At 30.9% G+C, this 24,509-nt stretch overlaps 3 protein-coding genes across 3 annotated transcripts; 1 reads left to right on the top strand and 2 right to left on the bottom strand.

The window, feature by feature from the left end:
* Positions 1-7,141: 7,141 nt before the first annotated feature.
* On the bottom strand, positions 7,142-9,741 carry LOC105786583 (protein trichome birefringence-like 34). The gene is made up of 5 exons (XM_012613090.2): positions 9,243-9,741; positions 8,900-9,071; positions 8,614-8,810; positions 8,368-8,529; positions 7,142-7,605 (listed from the first exon to the last, which is right to left on the bottom strand). Exons 1-5 carry the CDS (start codon positions 9,608-9,610, stop codon positions 7,257-7,259), a joined length of 1,248 nt encoding a protein of 415 aa, XP_012468544.1. The 5' UTR covers positions 9,611-9,741; the 3' UTR covers positions 7,142-7,256.
* Positions 9,742-13,613: 3,872 nt separating this feature from the next.
* LOC105786584 (abscisic acid receptor PYL4) lies at positions 13,614-15,523 on the bottom strand. The gene is made up of 2 exons (XM_052621124.1): positions 14,730-15,523; positions 13,614-14,249 (listed from the first exon to the last, which is right to left on the bottom strand). The coding sequence occupies exon 1, from the start codon at positions 15,287-15,289 to the stop codon at positions 14,744-14,746; it is 546 nt and encodes a 181-aa protein (XP_052477084.1). The 5' UTR covers positions 15,290-15,523; the 3' UTR covers positions 13,614-14,249; positions 14,730-14,743.
* A 5,394-nt stretch (positions 15,524-20,917) lies between these two features.
* Positions 20,918-22,779, top strand: LOC105787369 (uncharacterized protein At5g01610). The gene is made up of 3 exons (XM_012613723.2): positions 20,918-21,048; positions 21,182-21,236; positions 22,264-22,779. Exons 1-3 carry the CDS (start codon positions 20,962-20,964, stop codon positions 22,632-22,634), a joined length of 513 nt encoding a protein of 170 aa, XP_012469177.1. The 5' UTR covers positions 20,918-20,961; the 3' UTR covers positions 22,635-22,779.
* Positions 22,780-24,509: the final 1,730 nt, after the last annotated feature.

The raw sequence follows: 24,509 nt of genomic DNA, 5'->3' as shown, positions 1-24,509 counted from the left end.
TGCTTCAAGTAGCTCCAATAATTTAACGGCCCAAAATTCCTTGCAGATGATGACACATTCCTAATTTAAATAAAACAAGTGGTATATTTTTTAAAGGGGCGCCCCCTAATGTTTTTTTCTGATTATTTTGAATGAATGTCAATGGATTAAAGTCAAATCATTTTTTGTTAGTCAACATATCAACCATTTTCCATTTTGCCCAAATGAAATTTTGGCTTTGATTTGATTGTTTTACACTGAGTTGTGTATTGAATGAATTAGCAATAATATCAATACATTAAAACTGAGAGATACAAGCCAAATGAATGAGCAACTCATTGCTTTTTCACTTGCAAAATATGTAGTAACTAATTTTGATATACATTAATGAATTGTTTTATAGAATAGTTAATTTGTTCTTTAATCTAATATACAGAGATCAACTTGTTTATTTTTTTGAGTGGAAAAGACAAAATTTGATTCGATTCTTAGTACAGGGTCTCTATAATGTTTTTACCTCAAGTTGGTTTTTCCATTGGAGTTTAACATTGAAATTTGGGTGATTTGAAGTTATTTGTTCTATTCAGGTTGAATCATTCTAGGTTTAGTTTATTTCTGAGTAACGATAGTTGACTTTTTTTTATGAAATCAAATTTAATCTTATCTGGATCCGAATTAAAAGGATTGAATTTTCAAGTTGGATCAGTTGCAGGCAACCAGTGTCCTCATGAGTTCCAAATACTCCTTACTTCTCTCTCTCATGGTGAAAGGACTACTTTAATCTTCTTCTTTTTTCATTTTCATGGTCTTGATGAAACACCCTTACCTTGTGAGTTATGAAACATATGCACTACGTTTATGGTACAAATATACATAAACATGCAAACATACAAATCTGACAAGCTTACATGCTAGGGTCAGCTTTGATGCCTCAATTGAATGTAAGCCTCTCATCATGCATCTTCATAAAAGCTTCTCCAGGACCAAAAATACTAGTAAAAACAACACCAAATTTCCCAAAATTTCAATATCACCTGCCACATAATAGAGGTACGTACTGGTATATATTTACACATAACTTTTGTAGAGCCTTAGCTGTCAATAAAATTGGCTAGAGAAGCTAGGTTGGTGGCTATATATGACAGGAAATCAATGGAGTGGCCAGGGAGTAAAATGAGGGGTTGGCATTGCAATATTACCATTTAGTGGGAAAATTACAAACTCCATCCATCCAAGGAGTAAATTCACTCTCCACGGACTCTGAAGGACGCCTCGGAAATTGGGTCTTCTTTAGGAGCTTTGATTTCTGTTCCAATAGGGTAGGTACAGGTACATTCTCGCCAGTCACTGAATTTGTTTATTTTATTTGGATAATGGCCATTGATACTCACACTTCCTCATCCTTCACGCTACGTAATTTAATCTTTCGTAGCCAATAAGGAATTCTACTGTATATATATAAATACTTAAACCCTAGCTCGTGGCCTAGTGTTTACGTCAAAGATTCACATCCTGTGTTTGAATTATAAGTGCAACATTGTTAGTGGCATGTGAGTTTATAGGAATTTGCTTTCATAAAAATGTGTTAAGTATATTGTAAATGCATCGAAAATACCTTAACACTTAGTATCTATATCGGGATAAATATTAATTTTATTTATGGATTTTAATTTAATAAATAATTTTATACATGAATTTTAATTAAATGTAATTATGTATATAAAAGTTGAATTGTGGTTCATATATAACTATGATATTTTAATTTTGATTCAATTATACACATTTAAAAAATAAGTATGTACATTTATTTTCATACTAGATTAATATAATTATTTGTGTATGTAATACATTAATGTAAAATGGTCCTAATTCGATAATGTTGTTCACAGTTTGTGAAAATGAATCAAATCAAAATTGTATACATAAAATTACACGAATTAAAGTTCATGTATAAAATTACACATTGAATCAAAGTTCATATATAGTTTTAATATTTATCCCTATTCACATTCAACAACAAACAGAAACTTACTTTAAATTTGCAATACGAGGACACCAAAATTTTACATTATTCACTCAAATTTATCTCTACATGATTTGATCATAATAAATGAACAATTTAAGTATCCTAAACCCAAACTAAGTTAAACCAAAATGATACGAATCTTAAATGATTCGGATTCAAAACATTTAAAAAAAAATCTTAAATTTAAAATCACCCAACAATTAACTTGAAATGAGAGATGAAAATAAAAATTGATTTTAGCATAGTGATATGCTATTCGTAATGCTTTAACCACAATGAATGTAAAATCTAGCCATCATACCTTTTTTGGGCTTGAAAATTAAATGGCAGCACCCACCAACCCTGTCCTGCCAACCAATCCAATTGGTACAGTAAAGTAATAATGTTGGGTGATGCATGACATAACATGAATTGAGTAGTTAGTGGTAAATGTAATTGGTGAATCCAACCATGGCTCAAATTTTAGGGGACTTTAAAGTTTGGGTTTAGGTTTCATGGTCATCCCACTAAACCTGCCGGGGTATCCCTGTCCGCATGATCGAATTTTGTGTAACATCCGACGCCTCAAAACTGGTTTTAAAGTCCCTTTTGTCATTTTCCAAGTAGAGGGGGAACTGGGAATCTATTTGGGATACGGTGGGATTACGGTCAAATCATGACCCTTTTTTATTTGTTCTCAATGCTCCACGTTGGGGCCTCCTATCCACAGGCAAAACCCCCATCAATAGTTTTAATTCCTCCATAATATCTTCATGTTTATTTTATAATTTATAAATATTAAATTTTTAGAATTTGTAATTATTTCTTTAGTGAATTATAAGAAGAAAATAAACTCAAATTTAAATTATATCTGAAATAGTGAACACCTTAACTATTAAATCAACATATGGAGTTCTATAACTGGTTTTAACAACAACTTTAAACTCAGTTTTTATTTGATAGTGTAATCTTACTTAGCATTACACCAAACACTTATCAAAATTCTCCACTCTATTCTTAATTAGGGTACTAACATGTTATAATCTATGTTCAAACATTATTATTGCTTAAGGTTAATTATGCTAGAAGTTCTTAATATAATCTAAATTTTAAAATGTTATGATTGAATCATTAAATATTAATATTATATCAATTAATTCTTTAACTTTAAATGTCAACTGCATATTTAAATACGTAAATCAAATTTTAAACACATATACACTTTGAATTAAAATTGTTTAATTGGTGTGAATTGAAAGGGAAATAAGTTTTTAGTGGTTAGTGGATATGAAAAAAAGAAGAAAGGGGGAAATGGGAAGAATTCAAAATGGTACAAATGTGATGATGATAGGTGAAATGGGGCCATGTCCGACATAAAATTTTGATGAATAATAAAATTTGGTGTTGAAAGAATAGGAGGTAATGTAATCAAATAGCAAAGCCCCGGGGGGTGGGGCGATAGGAGAGAATACCAGGTTGTGCGGCAGTGAGTCCCCACTTTCATTAATCTCAGTGACGCAGTGATCACTATATCACACCATCTCCCCGTCGCATCAATCTCCCATTCCTTTTCTCTAATGTTTAATAAAGCACACATGTGGGTGACCCCCCTTCATCGTTTCACTATTTTCCAAACAACTCCCACCAAATTCACTAATGTTTATGTGAAGGGTGGATATAAAATTATAAATTTTAGAGGGTATTGAAGTTTTAATTTCCAGACTCCATATTTTTATTTGTATTTATTTACTAACCAAGTTTTGGTTCAATGATAAGGTTGAAGTAGAGATAACTTTAAAATCTCAAGTTCGAGTTCTCATATAAATGTGCGGGTTCTCCTCAAGATTTATTTCAAGTTAGTCAGTTAGTTATTTAATTTACTGAATAAATCTCAAAATTATATATGAATTTTTATTCAATGTGCAATTTGATATATACATGTCCTTTGATTGTGGTTAAAATATATACATAAAACTTTAATTTTGATTTAATTATACACATTTAAAGAAATAAATATATCAACTTATTTTTATATTGGATAAATATAATTATTTGTATATGCAATAAATAAACATAAAATGATGTTGCATTGGTAATTATGTCAATAGTTTGTGAGAATTGGATCAAATCAAATTTCATATATAAAATTGTATGAATCAAAGTTTTGTATAAAATTTTACATTAAACCAAGTTCATGGTTAGTTTTGAGATTGATCCCTTTAATTTAGTGCTTGTAATGATTGATTCTTTTGAAACTGTTGTAATTTTTAAAAATTGAAGTACAATTGATAACATTGTCTAAGAAATTTTACATAATCGAAATATGTGGCGTTTTTAAATAAAATATTTAGTCACATAATTAATAATACTTACATATAAGGTTAAATAAGTAAATGAAAATGATGAGTTTGAGATCCCAATCGTATGGTTTTATAATATTAATCCTTAACTTTTGTAATTGGAATTGGAAATTTATTGTATTTTTAACGTCATTATTTGGTAGAGTTGAAAAATAAGAGAAAAGAAAACGAAACTTTTGAAAAAAACGTACTTTTGAACAAACATACACTCATCACTCGCTTTCTCTCTTCTTATCATTTCAATCCAATTATTAAATGGCTTTTCAAATGCGTCTTTAAACTAAAATTTCATTCTGATTTCAAATACTCACACCGCGCATAATATATAGATAATAATTGACTAAATGCTTAAATTTTTCAGATAGTTATATAAAAGTGCTCAAAATGAAAGCTAAATTTTTCAAAATGGTAAAATGAGGGTTAAACTTAAGAAAGTGCTCAAATAAAGGCTTTTCAAATGTTATATATCAGGTTTCAAATTATGTTTTTATTCTAATTTTTTTCTTTTCAATCAGTATCTTACTCGAGTGCCATATGCTCGGTTCTAAATATATCAACATTTACTTAATTTTTACTACAAACAAGTTGAAGTACACGAAAAATTCTCATTTAAACACTTTTGTAAAGGTTTAACTTTTGAAAGATTTGATCTAATTTAAACATTTAACCATGGAGCTCCCTATTAGCATTTCTTTTCCTTAGAGATGGTGGCAGCTTGATAGAAAAATATTCCAATTATTTGGGCCAATAAATACCATAAATAAAATGGGTGTGACAAATGAAACCACATCCACACCATTCATATAGTTTCTGGCCTAGAAAATAATAAAGCAAATTGCATGAAATGCAGGTTGTGGGTGGCCCGGGCGCAGAGAAAGAATATCTACAAATTACAATAAATGGGGGTTGCGGATGTTACATCAAAATCAAGGCTCTTCCTTGTACGTTAAACTGTAGCTAGCAGGAATATATATATACATGGACCATGGCTTTGGATATAAAAGTAGAATAGGCAGTGAAAATGACTAAAGGCCGATTCAGTTCTCAAGCCATCCAAGTAGTTCCATGGTGCAGCTTGAAGGTCCTTTTCATTTGAAAATGAAACCTGCAACGACTAAGACAGACTTCTTGCTGACGCTAATCCATCGACCTAGCAAACATCTTTGGTGAAAATGGTTTGGATTAAGTTACGTTTTAGGTCTAAGTCGTTTTGATTTGGATCATCGCTTAGTGTAACCTATTCAAATTATTTTTTTAAGTAATATTAGATTCGAGTTATATTGAGTTGATATCGTTTTTATTATTAAATAAAAAAATTAAATTATTGACTTTTATGAATAAATTTATTGAAATTTTTGATGCAATTGCAAATTACAATGCATGTATGTCGGCCACCGATATGCCTTTGTCCACGACAAAAACTACAAGAAAAGCAAAGGGAAAATGGGGTGTCTTTATGCAAAGCCAAAAGATTTTGCATAAAGCAACAACCTTGAGCTTCAATAATGGCTTTGCTACTTACATACGCCATAATAAATTAATTATATGTTTAAATTAAGCCTTAATTTAATTAATATTTGTTGTAACATTTTAAAAATTATAAACCTAAATATATATTGACTTCTGGAACTACGGCCATAACTTCTCCCTAACCCTTAAAAAAGAAGATAATGTGTTTCAGTACACCCGAATCCACATTCTCTTACACTGACAATAGTACTGACGCCAATTAAATTAAAACTCAATTGAAAAATTTGAATGTATTTAATCGTTTAATATCTTTTATTTTTATTTAAGCAATAAAAAGCAAAAATCTTTGATTTTTTTTTCATTTTCACAGTTTAACCAAATACAGTTCTTCAAAATCTCTGACTAATTTTTTATTATTTATATTTATATATCCAAACATAAGTTACAAAAATATATATTTATTTACTAAAAAGATTAGAAAGTAGGAACAGTTTATCAATTAATAATTGTAATTATGGCCTTTAATTCCGTACTTGACACCGAGTTTGTCTGGCCTTTGCATTTTCAATGCCAATTATTGGGGGTTAAGTCGAAGATCTATTATGATAGTGAGAAAATAGTCTTACAAAAATTCATTTCAACTCTATTTTAAATTTAATAAAGCATAATATAACTATCGAATATCATTAATTTATAAATAATAATTATTAACTAGTGAGATAAACAAAGGAAGAAGATGAAGATAGAATGAAGGGAAGAAGTACGAAGATTGGGAGAAAATTGTAATTCGTGAAGAGAGTTTTCAGATTTAGTGAAGAGAGAATGAAAAAAAGAAGACCCATATGAGCTCGTTAGCATGACCTTTTATAGTGAAGGATAAACATAACTATGTGTCTTAAGATTGCTGATGTAGAAGTCTGATTTGATACTTTTAATAGTGATGATAACATGACGTCCTAGGATGAGACACAATTAATTATTTTGAGACTTCACGTGACCTTTATGTAGTCTTAACGGAGACGCATAGTTTTGAAGTTTGTCAAGTTGTAGTTCGTGAACTAATTTTGGGTTCAAGATATCTCAATAGTAAAACCTATATATTTAGTAATGAAAAATACAAAGCGGTGCAAGCTTGTTACACAAAAATATTTGTACCAAAATATTACAAAAAAAAGTAAAATATAAAACGAATAGGATTTTTCTTATATGGAAAACCTTGAAATTCATTTTTATGAAAATTACATGTGACTATACATTTTCTTTCCAAACATTTGATAATTAAAAGGGTTTGCATGTAAAAAAAAAAAACTTCCATTTGCACAATTCGTTCTTTACGAAATGTTGTCAGCTCTATAACTCATGATACAATCAACAGTTACATCAAAAGCATCATCAACCCCAGTTTTCATAAACACATTTTTATTTGTGAAACTAGGATATCGTCAAAGTTCAAGAATGCAAGCGTAGAGCAACTCGTTCCACACATCAGGCACTCCGGGAAGGCACCAATGGATACAGTCCGAGTAATTTTTGGGATTCAATAATTGTTCTTCCGTTATTGTTTCCCAATGCTTCCTATATATTGATGGATGGCCGTCTTTCCTGTAATCTGATAGCTGTGTAATGTTAATCATTTGGACGTTCAACCCTCTTGTTTTCAGTTCGCCAAGTACGCTATCAACTACATGCATCATCCTCGGACTCGCTCCGTCTCCAGCGTATCCTTCTTCAGTAACCGGTTCGGTTTCGCTATAACAATTTTCACCTTTGATTCCGCCCCATTTATTGGCCCTGAAATGATTGATTGTGTTAACTATTTGAACTAACATTATAAAAGTAGAGAGATCAAATTATGCTATTAAAGTCTAGAAGCTAAATTCTAAATTTGAGCATAGTTAAAGGACCAAAATCAAAATTTGAACTAGTTCAATTAGTTAATAACTTTAATATTATGGTTGAAATGCTAATGTGGTGTTTTCTTAGAACACCCCTTCCAACGCAAAATCAACGTCAAATGAGTTCGACAACGTGTATTTAGGGAAAAAATCTACATTAGCATTTTAATAAGAATGATTGAATATGTCAACTATTTGAATTAACTAATGACATATTATAAAAGTAGAGATCAAATTGTGTTAATTAAAATATAGGGGTTAATTGTTGTTTGAGTCATAGCTCGATTAGCATTGTATCAAAAAAAGTGTAAGGCTAAATCTCAAATTTAAGCATCATAGAGGGACCAAATCTATAATTTGGCCTAGTTCAAATAGTTAACACTTTTAACTATTTTGGTTAAATGTTGAGGTGGATTTTTCTTAAAAACACCCTTCGAACACACAAAAAGAACAATTAATATCCATATGATGAGTTAGGAGGGTGTTTTTGAAAAAAAATCCCACTTCAACATTGTAAAAATAGGGATCAAATAATGCTAAATTAAAATATATGGATCAGATAGCTAATTTGAGCATAATAATTGAGAGGCGAAAACTATAATTTAACCTAAACTCATTAATCTTGTTGAACAAGTAAGAGATAAGATTATATATATACTTTTGGTGAGTTGGTGACATGCTCATAAAGAACAACTGGGTCTTGTTTCTATCAACATGAACCTCCAGCCATTGTGCCCATGTCTGTAAGGCCATCTCGTATACTCTCGGCAACTTTACTGCTTTGTATACCCCATCTTCGGGGCTTTCAAAAGATCCCCACCTAATAATCAAAACCCACATCAAATTAAAACTTGGACGACATAAAGGTGCTAATTAATATAGCTAGGTCGGAAAATGTACTTACAAGACCTTCATTTGACGTCTTCTCCACCAAAGATAAGTGTTAAAAACAAGATAATCAGCGTCAGTCCAATGTCTTGCATGCTTTTCTATTGCCTGAACTCTCACAATTCGATCCGGTACACGATGGCTAATTGGATCATCGGAGTTTGATTCCACCAACAATGGAGACCAGTAGAATTCAATTGTTGCATTATATTCCTTAATATATCACAAAATGTAAAATGATGAGATCAATAAATGATTAAATCACTGTTAAACTGAACTTGGAAAATATTAAAAAGGCTCACAATGGCTTTGAAAATGTTGATTGAACCATTGTTGTGCATTGATTTAAAGGTTGGAGAGATGACTGAGTCAACCAGGCAAACCATTGAAACCCATTGGTTTCTATTGAGTGAGTCACCAACGTAAACAAGTCTCTTGTTCCTAAGCTTCTCCAGCAATGCTGTGGCATTGAACCTTATTAACATAAAACAAGCAAACATTCCACAAAACTTTTAAAGCATTCCCAAAAATGCAAATTTAATAACATCCCCTCTTTGTCTTTATATGGTTCAACACTTCAATACATACATACATACATACATACATACATACATACATACATATATATATATGGAAAAAACAGACCTGGGGAGGTCACATTGGTGAGGTTGCCATCGCCAAAACTGATATTTAAGGTCTTTTCTCCCAAATTTCTCACAAGCTAACTGATCAGACATGAAAGTGCATTCTTTCTCTTTGTATAAAGGATAAGATCTATTATCAAATACCCATTTTCCGGCAAACAAATTGCAGCTCGACGACAAGCCGTTGATGGTTTTATCATATGTAGTCCAATATTGGAACAGCTGCTCATTGCTTTGTCTGATATAGATAGTGGCAACGACTAGAATGGCAATGAGGAGGGCAACAAGCGATTGGAAGCTGCTTCTTATACCCCCTACTGAAGGAACCTGCTGCATAACCTGGTGCTGCTGCTGCTGCTTCTTCGCCATGTTCTCCCCCTCTTTGTCCTGTCTTTTGCCTTGTCTCCTTTCCTTTTGAATTTAATAATGGGTGGTGGTAGCCATTGATTTTATTTATTTCTTTGGATTAGGAAAAGTGGAAGTTCAAACATGGGGTGGTTTGTTGAAAGCTACGGACGAGACTTGTAGCTGTTGGATGTTTCTTGCTTTCTCTTGCCAAAAAACAACACCCATGTTTGCAAACTACGACGTTTCCTTATTTCCATCAAATTCCCATCAAAAGGTTAAATTATGCTATTAGTCCTTGTAATATGTGCAAATTGTGAATTTAGTCTCTATATTTCAATTTGAAAAATTTTATTCCTTATCGAAATTTTAAATTTCTAGTCTTGACTAAGTGGTAGCAGTTAAATTCTGTTATTTTCAGAATCTGGTATTACAAACATATTATCACATGTAATGTCATATCAGTTTGTTATTTTCACATATTGCTCTCACAAAAAGCTAATTAACGGATTTAATGATTGTCGTTTGCGTCAAGACTAGAATTTTAAATTTTAAAAATTATACGAATTAAGAACGATTCAATTGAAAAATATGGACTAAATCTATAACCTTACACGTCGTTAGGACTACTAACAAGATCTAACCTAACGGACTTAACTACTACTATTTGGTTCAAAATTTTGACCAAATTAAAATAAAAAAGACTAAATTCATAACTCACATAAGGTACATAGATTAATAGCAAAATTTCGACCCATCAAAAACACTCTTAATTGATTTTATCGTAAAAATCAACAATTCGAAACCAAACAAATTGTAAAAGGGGTTAATGTGGAGAGAATGGAAGCAAAAGTTGTGGTTGTGGGAAAGAGCAAGTTGTGATGTTAATGATAACATACATTTCAATTGTTTGTGGGTAATGTTGACTGTTGAGCAGTATTGGTCAAATAAGTAAAAGAGACATTAGGTTAGGGTTGTTGGTACATCACTCAAATTATCTCATTTCCAATTCGTTGCCTTCAAGTTACTTCAACAGATGCCTTTGTCTCTCGCTTTCTCTACTGATGTCTTTCTATCCTCACTTTTTAATTATCATCCAAATTCGGAATTAGAAAAAAAATTCAAATTCAATAATTCTAAAAAGCTCGAGTAAGTGATCTAATATGAAATTAGTTATACTGTAATAAGATTTTAATTTGACATGTTTAATTTATTAATTTAACTCGAATAAATTTACTTGATTCGACTCGACTCGATTCGAAAAAATTTCAAATCAAGTTAGGATGATAAAATAGGACTCATAAACTCGTTTAACTCGAAATTTTTTTACTTAATTCGATCGGACGCTGACTCATAACCCCATGGTTTTGGGAAAAAGCTTTTCATTATTGTTGTAGAGAGAGGGCCCAAGCCATAATTATAAATAGTGGATCATGAATAGGCCCTCATGCACTAAGGCCGGAATGCCCAAACTGATACCATAAATTAAGAGTTAAAAGGGTAAAACTACCATAGAGGCCACCAGAATGTATGTTACTTCATTTACTTATAAAATAAGCAAATTAGTCCTTATATGTTAGATCAAAGAGTAAATGGCATGGTTGATGGAATAACCAAACAATTACACATACCACGTGTACCTTATGCTAATGTACAAGAATTGATTTTTAACAGTATAAATGAATAAAACTTATAACATAATGATCATTTTTTTGAATAAAGGGAACAAAATACAATCTGACTCCTAATACAAAAGCCTCCATGATGTTTTTACCGAGTTAAAAGGCATTGCATTAATGAGGTTATATATATTAGTAAAAGTATCGTGGAGGCTCTTATTCTAGGAGTTGGATTGCATTTTGCCTCCTTTATCCAAAAAATTGGGCAAGCTAATCCCTTTTACATTAGACAAAAAAACAAATAGATCATTTTGCTAAAAATTTCATTCGTTTTTACTATTAAAAATTGATCTCTATGCATCAACATGAGGTACACGTGGTACACCATATGTTACTATCTAGTTATTCCATCAGCTACACCAATTTTAACAATAAAAATGGATGAATTTTTTAATAAAAAACCAATTTGCTATTTAATTTAACTTATATGGACTGTTTTTCTCATTTTTTTGAGTAAAAGAGATAAAATGCATTCTAACTCCTAATATAGGGGTCTCCATGGTTTATATATTAAATTAAGATGACAAAATTTAACACTTCAATTCATGGGTTGAGTTGGTAGTCTAGTCTATTAATATGGCTATCAAAGTCCTGAGTACTTTTCAACAATGTATAACGATTTATTTGGCCCTCCAACTTTTTAAAAATAGAAAATCATTTTAGTCCTTCATTTAAATTTTCTCTTCTTTTATCTCTTGAATTTGCATTGTTTGTCAAATCACCCCAAAATAGATGAAAAAGCTAACGGTTATTAACTTTTCTGGCGTGGCATACACGTGGATTGCCACATTTATGTCACATTAGCAATTAATTATTTTTTAATGATGATGGAGTGTATATCCTAGTTAATTAATTATTTCTCTCTTCAATTATTTTTATTTATTTTAATTATTTATTCAATATTATACTTATTTAATTTATTTGTCTAGCCACCAAGTTGTATTAATGTAATAATTTTAATTTGTCTTGAAAGAGAAAGTTAATTAGGGTTCAAGACTGAATAGATTAATATTAACTAGCAGCACTGATAAATGAGTTAACTTACAGCTAGAATAAGAATATATTATCAGCCCAATAGTTGGGTTGTACTTAATGACTTAACCCAACTTTTTTTGCATAGGAATAAACCTAGTGGGGAAGGATTAACTTAGAGAGATATTAGAAATGTCTGGTTAATGCTATTGAATTTTGAGTTGATAATTATGAGAATGGATTGTATGAAACTGTAATTCCACATCATTCTTATTTCTTTCCAATAGAAGGATGACAAATAAGATTTTTCCTCCTGGAATCATAATTTCATACAACCATTTCTCGATTATTATATATATTGAATAATTGAATGAGAGACAATTGAAAAATTAGATTAGGTGGAGTTAGAGTTCTAGATTCTTAAAATTTACTGAGAAATTTGAAAGTTTTCATTGCTCTAGTGTAGTAAATCTTTATAATTTATTTAGTTTAATTTTAGTAGTAATTTGAATTGATTTTATTGCTTTAAATTAGATAAAATTAAACAATTGATGCTTAGCAGCTTAAAATTTGTTCTTTGTGAGAACGGTCTCTCTTTACCTCTTTATTACTTAGGGTGAGTTCGGATGGGCGGTGCGTTTACCTGCGGTTAGTGTAAAAACAGCAGTGGCGGTGAGATTAGATACTGTAGCGATACTGTAGCGTGAGACAAAAAGTAAGCTAAACGCACCATACTACACCCAATCGCTCATCCAAACCCACCCTTAATCCACACGTGCATTTGCGCTGCAATTCTTAGTTTATCAATTTTCAATTATGAAAGCATGAAAAAAAATGTTTGGAACCCATTTTTTTTTTATAATGGAAATATGAGAAATAAAATAAAAGGCTCTACAATTATATGGATTTGAATCATAGTACCAATTTAATCTTCGAAAAATTGTTAAAAAAAGAGAATATTTTGTGTTTATACGAGTTTCAACCAGGATCGATTCATTAAATAAAAAAGACCTTTATTTTCGTCATTTTCAATTTTACAAACTAATTATAGTGAAAACAATTTTTATTGTTCATAATTTTCACATATTTTCATTTTTTAAAATTACTTTCAAAATTGACCAAACACGTTTTTTCAATATTTTCCATTTTCTAATATTGACAAGGAAAAGAAATCATATTATCAAGATAATCTTCTTATTCCAAAATATAAAATCACCATCAATAATCTTAGATTTTACAAACCGATCCCATAAAGATATCATTTATTTTCATTAGGTAAAAGAATCATAGAAGCCCTCAGATTACATTTTGTCCTCTTTACTAAAAGGAATGAGCAATTCAGTCCTTGAAAGTTAGATCAAAGAGCAAATTGATCATTCTGTAAAAATTTCATCTATTTCTACTGTAAAAACTGATCCATATATATATATCAAAATGAGGTAAATATGACATGTCACGTGTAATTATTTGGTTATATACGTATTGTATCTAAAATAATGAAATGATATAATATAAAATGAAAGACAAAGGGTTAAAAGGAGGGAACTCAAGTCATGGGTGATGGGTGGCGTGAAGGCATTCAAAAGCAGACAATTGTACACGGGATCATTAAACAAAAAGCATCCCCTTCCTTCCCACTTGCAGCCCCCAACTTGCAATTTTAATTTCAAAAAAATAAAGGTCCCATTCAATACTCTTTACCATATGAGAAAAGAGACCGCAACTTGCACCTTTTTTTAATATTACATTACCCATTAAAATAATGAAACCAAACAAAACAACTTGCAACTTGCCTTACGTATGCATCATCACCACCCAAGTTGCATCTAACAGGCAGCTGCCGCTGCAGTTGATCTCCAACCCCTAATTTCTGGGTTACTTCCCATCTTTCTTTTACGGCCACTTTCACCATTCACGCCACCTCATTTTACCCTAGTTATTAACTATCCACAAGTAAAACAGCACCTCTTTAACCTTAGCTCCCAGGCTCTAAATGTTCCAGATTTCCATTTCTGTTGAATCAAATATCTTTCATTAGCACATGATATCATGTGCTTTGTAAACTATCTTCATGAGCCTAGTGATCTCTCTCTAGGTATTTTTTCTCTCCAAGAACAAAAAACCTAAACCCCCAAAATACTTTATAACACTTTCCTTCACTTTAAACCCATATTCAAGATCTATCTTTAATCACTATAATGTGTAAAGTTATATTCAAATGGTAGTGGTGGTGGTGATGACGACGATAGAAAATAGTGGAGAGGCTAATATAATTTATTAACGATATATTGAAGTGGTGTGTGTGTATTTAGTAATTAATTTAAGATTGCCATAGATCATCAGGTGAATCGATAAACATGAACTTGACAGTGTAGTGATGATGATGAGATTTCCCATCGGCGACCTAACTATCGGATACTCACAAAAAACGACAGCTTAAGCTTATCACCAATGACTTTTAAAAGAAAAGAAAAAAAAAACTAGAAACATACAGTGACTAGACTGGCTATTTGCGGCTTGCTAGATTCTCTGCGATCTGAGCCAGTGACTGCAGGTTACACCGAACAATGGTATCAACGAAGACGCACGTGTCATCTTCGGTGTTCCCCGGCGGTACGTCCACCACGTAAGATTCCACTACCACCGTTCCATTCCCGTTTGTGGAAGGATGAAGGGTCGTTACCGACCTGTAGTTAGCTAACCGATGTTCTCCACCGATGACACTGAAGCTAAGAACATGACTCTCTTCATCAAGGATCTCGAGACGTTCGGTGCTCCTCGCGGCGGGTAGGCCTGAGATGACGTGGACTTCACGGAGGGTACCGACATCACCGTCCCCAACGATTACATGACAGCTCTTGACGAAGTGCTTGTAAGCCTGGGGGTTATCAAACCGACGGACGACGGACCAGACGGTGGAAACTGGGGCAGCGATCTGCTGGACTACGGCTGAGCAACACTGGTTGGGACCAACAGGGTGGATGTGGTGGCGAGCAACGGCGTCTGGGACTGGCATGGTGTATGTTATAGGGTACCGCTTTTGGTAAAGCATGGAGAAATGGAAATATAAAGGGTAGCTAGATGCTACGCTATAGTATTGGCGGTGGCGCGGCGTGTTAATGGTTGTTTCAGCGGTGGAAGGAGGATGAATTTGGAGGATAAACGAGCATTTTACTATGTGGAAGGTGTTGTGTGTGGGGGTAGTCGCTTTGCTTGAAGAGGTTTTCTCCAACGGCTGGCTGATGTTTTGAGCTGTGCACAATGGAGAAGAAGAAATGCAGGTTTTATTGTTTAATGGATATTTGTAAAGGGTAAAAATATATTTGAAATGTATTGAGATTACTAAACTACCCCTAATTTATGGATTATTGGAAAATTTAAATAAAGAATGATTAAATTAAAAGTCAATTTAGCTAATGATCTACGCTCTTCATATACTGATAAATCCGTCTGGATTGAAAATCTTCCAATTGGATCCCTTTATTGCTTCAATGGCAATAATACTACATATCCTCAATCTTCCATTAAAACCTATTAAAATAAAATTTCTCTACTTAATTAACTAAAATTATTATTCATTTAGGTCCTATTGGAATATAAAATATGTAAAATCATTCACCGGAATTGGTGGCAAGGTCTCGTTTATTTATACTTTGAATGCAGCCCTGCCCCTTTGACCATTTTCAATTAATTTTTATTTTTATGAGTTTAAAATCAATTTATAGACAGTTAATGTTATTATCGATATAACATTATTTTATGTTTACGTATTATATATACAAATATTTATACTTATTCAATATAAAAATAGTCGGATGTATTCATTTATTTAAATGTAAATAATTAATCAAAATCAAAGCTTAATATGTATGATTGTTAAAATTCAAACTTCATGTATCAAATCGCACATTGAATCAAAATTCATGTATGATTTTGATATTTATCCTTAACAAAAATTTTGGATTTTATAAATTTTAATTTTGTAAGATTTAAAATATGTTATTTATTTATGAAAATAATATTTGACTTCAAACTCGAATTGAAGAGTTAGGTAGGTTCAAATGAGTTAAGATTAGATTATGAAAAATTGTCGAATATGAAAATTTTAATTCTGATTTAGCTTTTTTCGAGTTATAATCCAAGAAATATCTAAACTTAAATACAAAATTATGTAAATCCAAAAATATATGAACTTAATATGATCTAAACGCAAAATAATTCAAATGTGGAGATACCGCCTGTTATCCCTAGAATAACTTTTATCTGTTGAGTGACGATCCTTTCACTTAGCACCGTTGGATCACTAAGGCCGACTTTCGTCCTTGCTTAACCTATGTGTTAGATTCAAACTCAATTGTCATTTTAATAATTAATATAATTTAACTTTAAAAACAATTAAGAAAAAATAAAACTTCAAATTAATTCGATTTTAAACACATAGAAAACAATTTTTATAATTGAAATTTAAATAAATTTTTTTTTAAAGTCAAAGGGGATGCAATGCATTTCTGCCGCACTCAAAGTGAAGTTTTTAAATTAAAAAACACATATTTAATATTTTCAAAAATAAAACAAAATTAATATAAACAGTCTACAATGAAAATATTTATTTGGGAAAATTTTGCTATTAGTCCCTACATTATACATAAATTATAAATATAATCCTTGTACTTTAATTTAGTCCACAACTTAAGGCGGCCTTTCTTGTATTAGATCCAAAGGTTTTTTCTTGACCTAACTACAAAGATGATGAATTGATTTCTTTTTCTTTTCTACTCTTATCTCGCCGGTCTATTTTTGTGAATACTATTTATAATGATTGATGAAGCAAAAAATTTCAGTTGAACTTATTATTTCAATTGGTATTTTTGCTTATCCCCTCTTGTTTTTGCTCTTTTTGACACAATGCCTAGAGCTACCCATAATTTCTCCCCAACCCATAAATAGGAGGATAATGCATTTCAGCGCACTTAAACCTATGTTCTCCTGTATTTACAACGAATACCCATCCCAATCGAATTAAGACTCAATCGACAATAATTATATATTAAATTTAAATAGAATAGATTTATGGTTTTTTGAACACTTCCACCTATTAAAGCGAATACTTATTGTCATCTAATTGTAGTGGTAAATGTAACACCATACATTGTACTATTATCCATTTATTTGCCCTTTTTTTTATTGATGGCATTGCCTATCTATTGTTTACATTTGAAAAAAAATGAGTGATCGTGGTTGCATTTGAAATTATAGGGAGATAAATAATAATAATGATGAAATTAATTCTCATTCCCCCTAATCTAGATGTACCTCTCCAACAAGAGTAAAATACGGAACTTGCCTCACCACAACTTCTATGCAATTTGCTTAGTGCTCCTAATTAATCAAGCCATGCACTTATATATAGGATACCCCATAATAATAATTAGAGACAAAAATTATCGATTGAGTTTTAGTTCGATTGATATGGGTATTGTTATTAGTATCGGAGGACGTAGATTCGAGTGCGCTGAAGCTCATTATCCTCTTATTTATGAATTTGAGAGGAACTATAAGTATTAGTTCTAGACATTGTGTCAAAACCCATAAAATCCGAACTCAATATATTTTGAAAATGGGTATGTATTTATAATTTTATATATTATAAGCTGGTTTTGCAACAAATTTTGTTTGCGAAAGGTCAGAGATGAAGGGTCAAAAGCTCAAACTTGATCAAGACTAGAGACTGCAATAAATAAATGTTTTTTATTCTTATACTATACTCAACTTGAGGAATTAATCTTTATATTCTTTTTTCTTTTCAAATGAAAAATTAATTGAACTTGCCATAATTTTATATTTAAAAATATAGGGATTTTTTTTTAATATTGTGATGTCATAAATTGAAAAATTATACGAAATTTTATAAGTGGTCAATTTATATTATAAACTAGTATAAATTATTTATTTCGTAATTTTAATTTTATGAATATAGTATTTTATATTATTTTAAATAAAAACTTAAATAAATAATTTATTTTGATATTTTCAACATTAATACTAATGGCACTAAAATCATTGGCATTGGCCACACAACTGTTGGTGAATGTACAAGGTTCTTGTGGAATTGGACGGTCTTGAGGCCATTCAACTAATCCAAAATCCTCCGAGGTCTGGGGCTAATAATGCGTTAGTACAATGAATTCGTGGTATGATGCAACAAAATTGGGATGTAAAGATCATGCATGTTTATCAAGAAGGCAATGCTTTGGCTTCTAGTGCTTTCCGTCAACTACTTGGACTCGGTTTGTTTTTATTATCGTAGATGAAGCTCTACAACCTCTAAATCACGATTTGAAGATGGTACTAGTCGTATCACGAGGTTAGAACATTAATCTTGCTCTCAATAATATTCAATTACCATGAAGGATTACAATTGAGTGATTGGAAATGAAGCCATTGATAGCTGAGCTCCTCCAGATTAAACAATACAATTTACTTTACATCGATGATCGAGATTAAAACCTATGTATTAAGACTTGTTTTTACTACCGCCGAATGAAACTCTACAACACATTTAGTTCATTTCTTATATAAAAAAATGATAAGTAATTATCTACCTATTTATTTTATTCAACACATTTTATTATTAAAAATTTTAAATTAAAGTGAAGCGCATTTAAAAATTAAATGTTGAAATGTCTTTTTCAATAATTTATCAAGCACACCCTTAATAATTAGACCAGTATAATATTATTATTAATATTTAGACAAAAACTATAACTAGAAGTCGGGAAGCAAAAAGAAGGAAGCGGTGGGGTACCTACGTTTCCATTGAAAGAAGGCGTGTTACTTCTACTATTCCTTTAACCTTTTGCTGCTTTAACGTGACTCTTTTTTCATCTTGTCTTTAATCAAATCAAATCAAACCTTAATTTTTATACAATAACAAGTTGGGAAGGCTTTTGGCACATGATCCTCATGCAGTCGGGTAGTGGTCTTGTCCTCATCTGGATCCAACTGTTTCTGTTTCCTTTGAATTTGAATGCTTGATTTCGACCTTTCGGTTTATCCATTTCCATCATCTCCTCCTCATGTCTTGTATTTATCTTTTCCTTTTTAAATCGAACTCTGAGTGGAACACTCGAAATTTATTAAACTTGTCATTCGGATGGTCGAAAATTGGTTTCTGATTGAAATCAAATCAAATAAAATATGAAATTGATTTATTAGAAGGAATTGTAAAATTGGGAATGGGAATTAATGGTTCCACCAATCAAAATCTTCGAAACAATAGAGTCGTATCACTGGCTGGCCGTCCACTTGAGATTTAAAAGAAAGAAAAGTGGTCATAAATGAGGTTCCATGGTGGGTCCAAACTTGGCTGCAGCGTCTCCTTCATTAAACTTCCCTTTCAATTTGCATGTTGAAGTGTTTAGTTAAAGCCTGGGGATGGTCCCCTTTCACCCTTCCCTCGCCAAAGGTGGCTTATATACCAAAATGAAGTGCTCTCTTGAATCTGTGCCATGGTTTCCAAAATTGAAACAAGGAAATCATGTCAACAAAGTTTACAAATGGATTAAGAAAGAAATTGATATGGAAGAAAGGGTTAAATTCTTCATTTTATATACTATTACTTAATATATAGAATGTTTTAGCTACGACAACAATCTCTAATTAATTTGATTAAGAGGGTTTGTTGAGTGTTTTCTCTATCTTTTTAGATGGTAAGGTTGTATATTTATATGATATGGTTGCTGTTTATTGATGTGATATACTAGATAGGTTACTCTAGACTTAACACGTGTTTATACGATGGGGGTTCGCCTATATAGTAACGTGCAAACCCACATCGAACGGTCCCATCTGCGATCTCATGAAGGGGTGTAAGTTCCCCTTTTGCGAACACATAGTGTCATGCGAGCTTGATGTGCGAATTCAATGTACAAACCATGTAAAATCCAACCCAAACCCATTTAAATTATGGATCATAACAAGAGAATGATTTAATTAAAGTTTAAGGATTATGTGTTCATAATGTTTAGATATCAATAAAAACCAATAAACAATGAGATAGCAAGTAGCAAGGTAAATTTCAACTTCCAACAATATGTTAGGACAATTATTGACATAGAACATGTCATTGCTTTGTCCATTTATGGACGAAGCCAAAACTTTATTAGGTGGGAGTGGAGATAAACTTTTATAATTTTGAAGGGATGTGAGATAAAAAGTTTATTTTAAAAAAAAATTAAATTATATAAATAGGTTTTAGAAGGATAGAATTATAATTATTTTTATTTATTTAAATGATTAAAAGACGAAACTTTAATATTTGAAGGAGACTAATGTCATGTCTATCCGATTTGATCTCAGTATTCCTTGATCGTATGACATCAAAATTAAGAGATTAATCAATTTTCATGGATTTGTAGAAGCTAATTAACCCTTTAGACAGCATTAAAGGTAGATCTCCTTGGTCATCTTCACCATTTTTACCGGCTAAAACATTTGGTTAGCCTCACCAATTTAAGCGTCAGAGATGGTTGCAATGTAGAAACAGTAGCCTACCAGTTAAGCCCTACTAGAGTTACAAAATCTAAAATAGGATAATACAATGCAACCAATAGAAAAATTATATTTATAGCCTCTCTCTCTCTCTCGCTCAACATTATCCCTTAGTTTTTACATGCATACATTACATTGGTTTCAATTCCAAATCCAAAAAAGAAAGAGAGAAAAATGGATCAAGTGTTGAACAAGGTAGGCACGATGTGGGTGGGCCATCAAGCCGACAAGCGACTCGGTTCCGTCGGCAACGAAATCGACGTATGCTTTCTTTTCTTCCTTTTTTTCAATTAATGATTAATGGAGGTCAATTTAGCACCCATTTCTATTGGTTGTGGCTCATATCAATGAATTTATATGCATTTCTGTATTTGTTTTTCTCCTCCATAATCAGCAAATCTCCAATAGTATTGAAGGAGGAGCCAAATGGTTGGTTAATACAATCAAAGGTTTGTCCTTTCTCTTCTCTTACCATTTGTATTTAATGTATGAAACATTGCTTTCATTTCTGTGCTTCAAATGTAGCTTTTGGTCTTTGGGAACAAATGAGGCTTAGACTTAGAGAACATGAGTCCACATCTTCATCAACAACATTAACCTCTAAAAATACTAGCCTATAATTTTGATCGAAAGGACTCGAAAATAAATAAATTGAGATTCTATTTAACATTGTTATTGATACACTTTTTAAGATCATAGGTATCTACATATTGCATATACATATAATTATACTTGTCTCATTTTTGTAATGTGTATAATTAAATTAAAATCAAAATTCTTGTATAATTTTAATACATATCCCAAATTTTTATTGTTTTAAACAAGTTTTTTTGGGCATTTCAATCTACACCCTTTCATAATAAAGCCTAACATGTTTAGCATTATCCAAAAAGCTTCTGTCATCAAAAGAACTTTTAGAAAGTGACATTTGAATCAAACTATAAAGCTGGTTGTAGGTACTAATCCTTACAAGTTTTTAAAACTATATTTCTCCATCAAGCCTTTTTAAACACACATTTTATGACCCAAGTTTTGTCTAAATGATTTTTTTTCAATTATTCTAAACATTCACATAAAGGCAATGAAGACCTTAATACGATGAAAGGATCACAGTTTGTCCCTCAGCTCAAAAAATTCTATCTATTTTTACTGTTAAAAATTGATATCATACGTCAAAATTAGGTATATGTGACTAGCCGAGTGTAAATTCTATCAACTATGCCAATTTTTAACACTAAAAATAGAAGAAACTTTTAACAAAAAAAATTAATTATTCTTTAATCTAACGTACAATGATTAATTTGTCTAATTTTTAAATAAGAGAGATAAAAGACGGTCCGACTCTTAATAAAGAGTCTTTAGATTGAGGCTCTTTCATGGTGTTAACTTAGGACTACAAGGCCCTCACCTTGACCATTGTTTTTTGATTACTCAAGATATATAATAGAATGAGTATCAAAATTTGGTCTTTTACAGGGAAAGTACAAAAGCCATTACCAGAGCTGTTAAAGGAGTATGATTTGCCAATAGGCATCTTCCCTCGTGATGCCACCAACTATGAGTTAGACGAAGAGACAGGGAAGCTTACTGTTCATCTCCCATCAATATGTGAAATCGAATATAGGGACTCATCTGTTCTACGCTTCTTCACCACTGTGACTGGCCACTTAGCGAAAAGAAAGCTAGCAGATATAGAAGGTATGAAGACAAAAATGATATTGTGGATCAAAGTATCATGCATCACTTCTGATGGATCAAAGCTGTATGTCAGTGCTGGAATAACCAAAACCAGGAACAGAGATGCTTATGAGGTTAATAAGGATGGTATAGGTGTTGACAAGTTCTAGATTTGTTAGAATATGTCTATGGGGAAAACCTATGTATTTGTTTTAACTCCTCTCTCATAGCCCTTTGAACCTTTTGTGGTAACGCTTTTTACTCTGTTCTAACATTGAAGGTGGAAATGTCATGGCTCATATTAGTTGTGTGGAATTGGTACATTAAGTTGGGGTTAATTTTTTTAAAAATTAAGATTAAATTAACATAATTTATAAATATTGAGGGTTAAAGTTGCTATTATATTAAATTTAAAAGTTATTTAATGTAATTAATGCTATAATATACGTGTCTTTTGCCAAGATTTGGGTGAAAAGGACTAAAGCGTTGAGACAAGATTTGGGGAAAGGTACTAAAGCTATGAGAGTGTGTTATAACCCAAGTACACCGTTGTAAAATTGTGGCTGCAAATGCTCTATTATGCTCGTACGAGAAAATCCTTCTTTGTCTGCATAAACCCATAATAATGTCCGTATGGTCAGCAAGAAATTTCCTCTCAGCTCCATTAAAAAATATCCACAAATTCAATATAGGCATTGCATCTTAAGTTATCAAATTAATCGTACTTTTATACTTGATCTGAACTTTCGTGAGATTAATTGATTTTTTTATAAAAAATATATTTAAAATTAAATTACTATTTTACTCCTAATATATGTATACTTAAAACTAAGTAAATCAATCATAACATAAATGATTCTACTTTGAATCAGGCTCAAACTTCTATGATATTATTTTATTGAACTTAAATCAAATTTTGAATAATAAATTTCGAGTCAAATTCAAGCTTAGGATCTATTTATTTCACTGAAAATGACTTACTTTCTTGGAAAAGTTAATATTTTACGGTGTTTGGATGAATCTGTGTAAAATGTTTTCTCTGTTTGACATGTTTCTTAAAAATATTTCATAAAGCAAACATACATTTTGAAATTTTCTTATCTTTACATTGTTTAATTGAGTTTATTTTATATCTATAAATTTTATTTTACATTTTTTTGCATATATTAAAAATATTTTGTTAAATTCAGTTCATTACAATGCCATTTTTAGTTACATGACTATCAAGTAAGTATTTTTATTTAAAATGTAACATCAACAAAATTGACAAAAAATTTAACAATGTCAACAATTGAACTTAATTTTCGATTGGAAAAGTAGAGGACTAAATTCTTGAAAAAAGTACAGAGACTAAATTACAAATTAAGTAAGTAGTACAGGACTTATGACATATTTTAACTTTTATATTACAAAACATTTATTATTAATATATTTTATAATTGTAATAAATATTTATCATTAAAATAATAAATTATATTAATTATATTAATAATTTAATATATGACTAAATATAAATAATTAAATATGTATGTTTAGCAATATTAAAAATATAATATTTTATATTAATATTTTAAATATTTTAAAAATAAAATAAAATTATTATAAATATAATAATATTAAATTTGATTTAAGTTATTTTTATATAAAATAAAACTACCTATAAGGGAATTATTTTTAAAAATAACTTACGTTTCAAAAGAATAAATCATTTTACAAAAAATAGACTCTTATTTTAGGTTGACCTATAAATTATTTTCCATTAACCGTTATTTTTATAAAACAAACACAAAAAAAATATAGAAAACATTTCCCATAAAACTTTTTACGTGATTCCGTGGAAACAAACAGGCCGGTCTAAATTATTCATGAGCATTTCCCATGTATCCTTACCGACCCTACCCTACACTACCAAAGAAAGACTTAATTTATAAAAAATTGTTAGGGAAAGAGGTGATGGATCATTAATCATATGGGCGGTTGGATTTTCTTTCAATGCTTTTAAGGGGCATTATATTAAACATAAATAAAATATTAGTTTAAGCAAA

Source organism: Gossypium raimondii, chromosome 1 (assembly GCF_025698545.1).
Source record: "Gossypium raimondii isolate GPD5lz chromosome 1, ASM2569854v1, whole genome shotgun sequence".
In the NCBI taxonomy this organism is placed as follows: domain Eukaryota; kingdom Viridiplantae; phylum Streptophyta; class Magnoliopsida; order Malvales; family Malvaceae; genus Gossypium; species Gossypium raimondii.
Note: the sequence above shows the minus strand (reverse complement) of the source record. Positions and strands in the feature narration are given on the sequence as shown.

Excerpts from the sequence above, each read along its gene's own strand:
- LOC105786583 (XM_012613090.2), bottom strand. The coding sequence starts at position 9,610 with ATGGCGAAGAAGCAGCAGCAGCAGCACCAGGTTATGCAGCAGGTTCCT. Across the intron at positions 9,072-9,242 it reads CACCAATGTGACCTCCCCAG|GTTCAATGCCACAGCATTGC; the intron begins GTCTGTTTTTTC and ends TATGTTAATAAG. Across the intron at positions 8,530-8,613 it reads AGACGTCAAATGAAGGTCTT|GTGGGGATCTTTTGAAAGCC; the intron begins GTAAGTACATTT and ends TTTGATTATTAG.
- LOC105786584 (XM_052621124.1), bottom strand. The coding sequence starts at position 15,289 with ATGCTTTACCAAAAGCGGTACCCTATAACATACACCATGCCAGTCCCA.
- LOC105787369 (XM_012613723.2), top strand. The coding sequence starts at position 20,962 with ATGGATCAAGTGTTGAACAAGGTAGGCACGATGTGGGTGGGCCATCAA. Across the intron at positions 21,049-21,181 it reads CCGTCGGCAACGAAATCGAC|CAAATCTCCAATAGTATTGA; the intron begins GTATGCTTTCTT and ends CTCCATAATCAG. Across the intron at positions 21,237-22,263 it reads GTTGGTTAATACAATCAAAG|GGAAAGTACAAAAGCCATTA; the intron begins GTTTGTCCTTTC and ends GGTCTTTTACAG.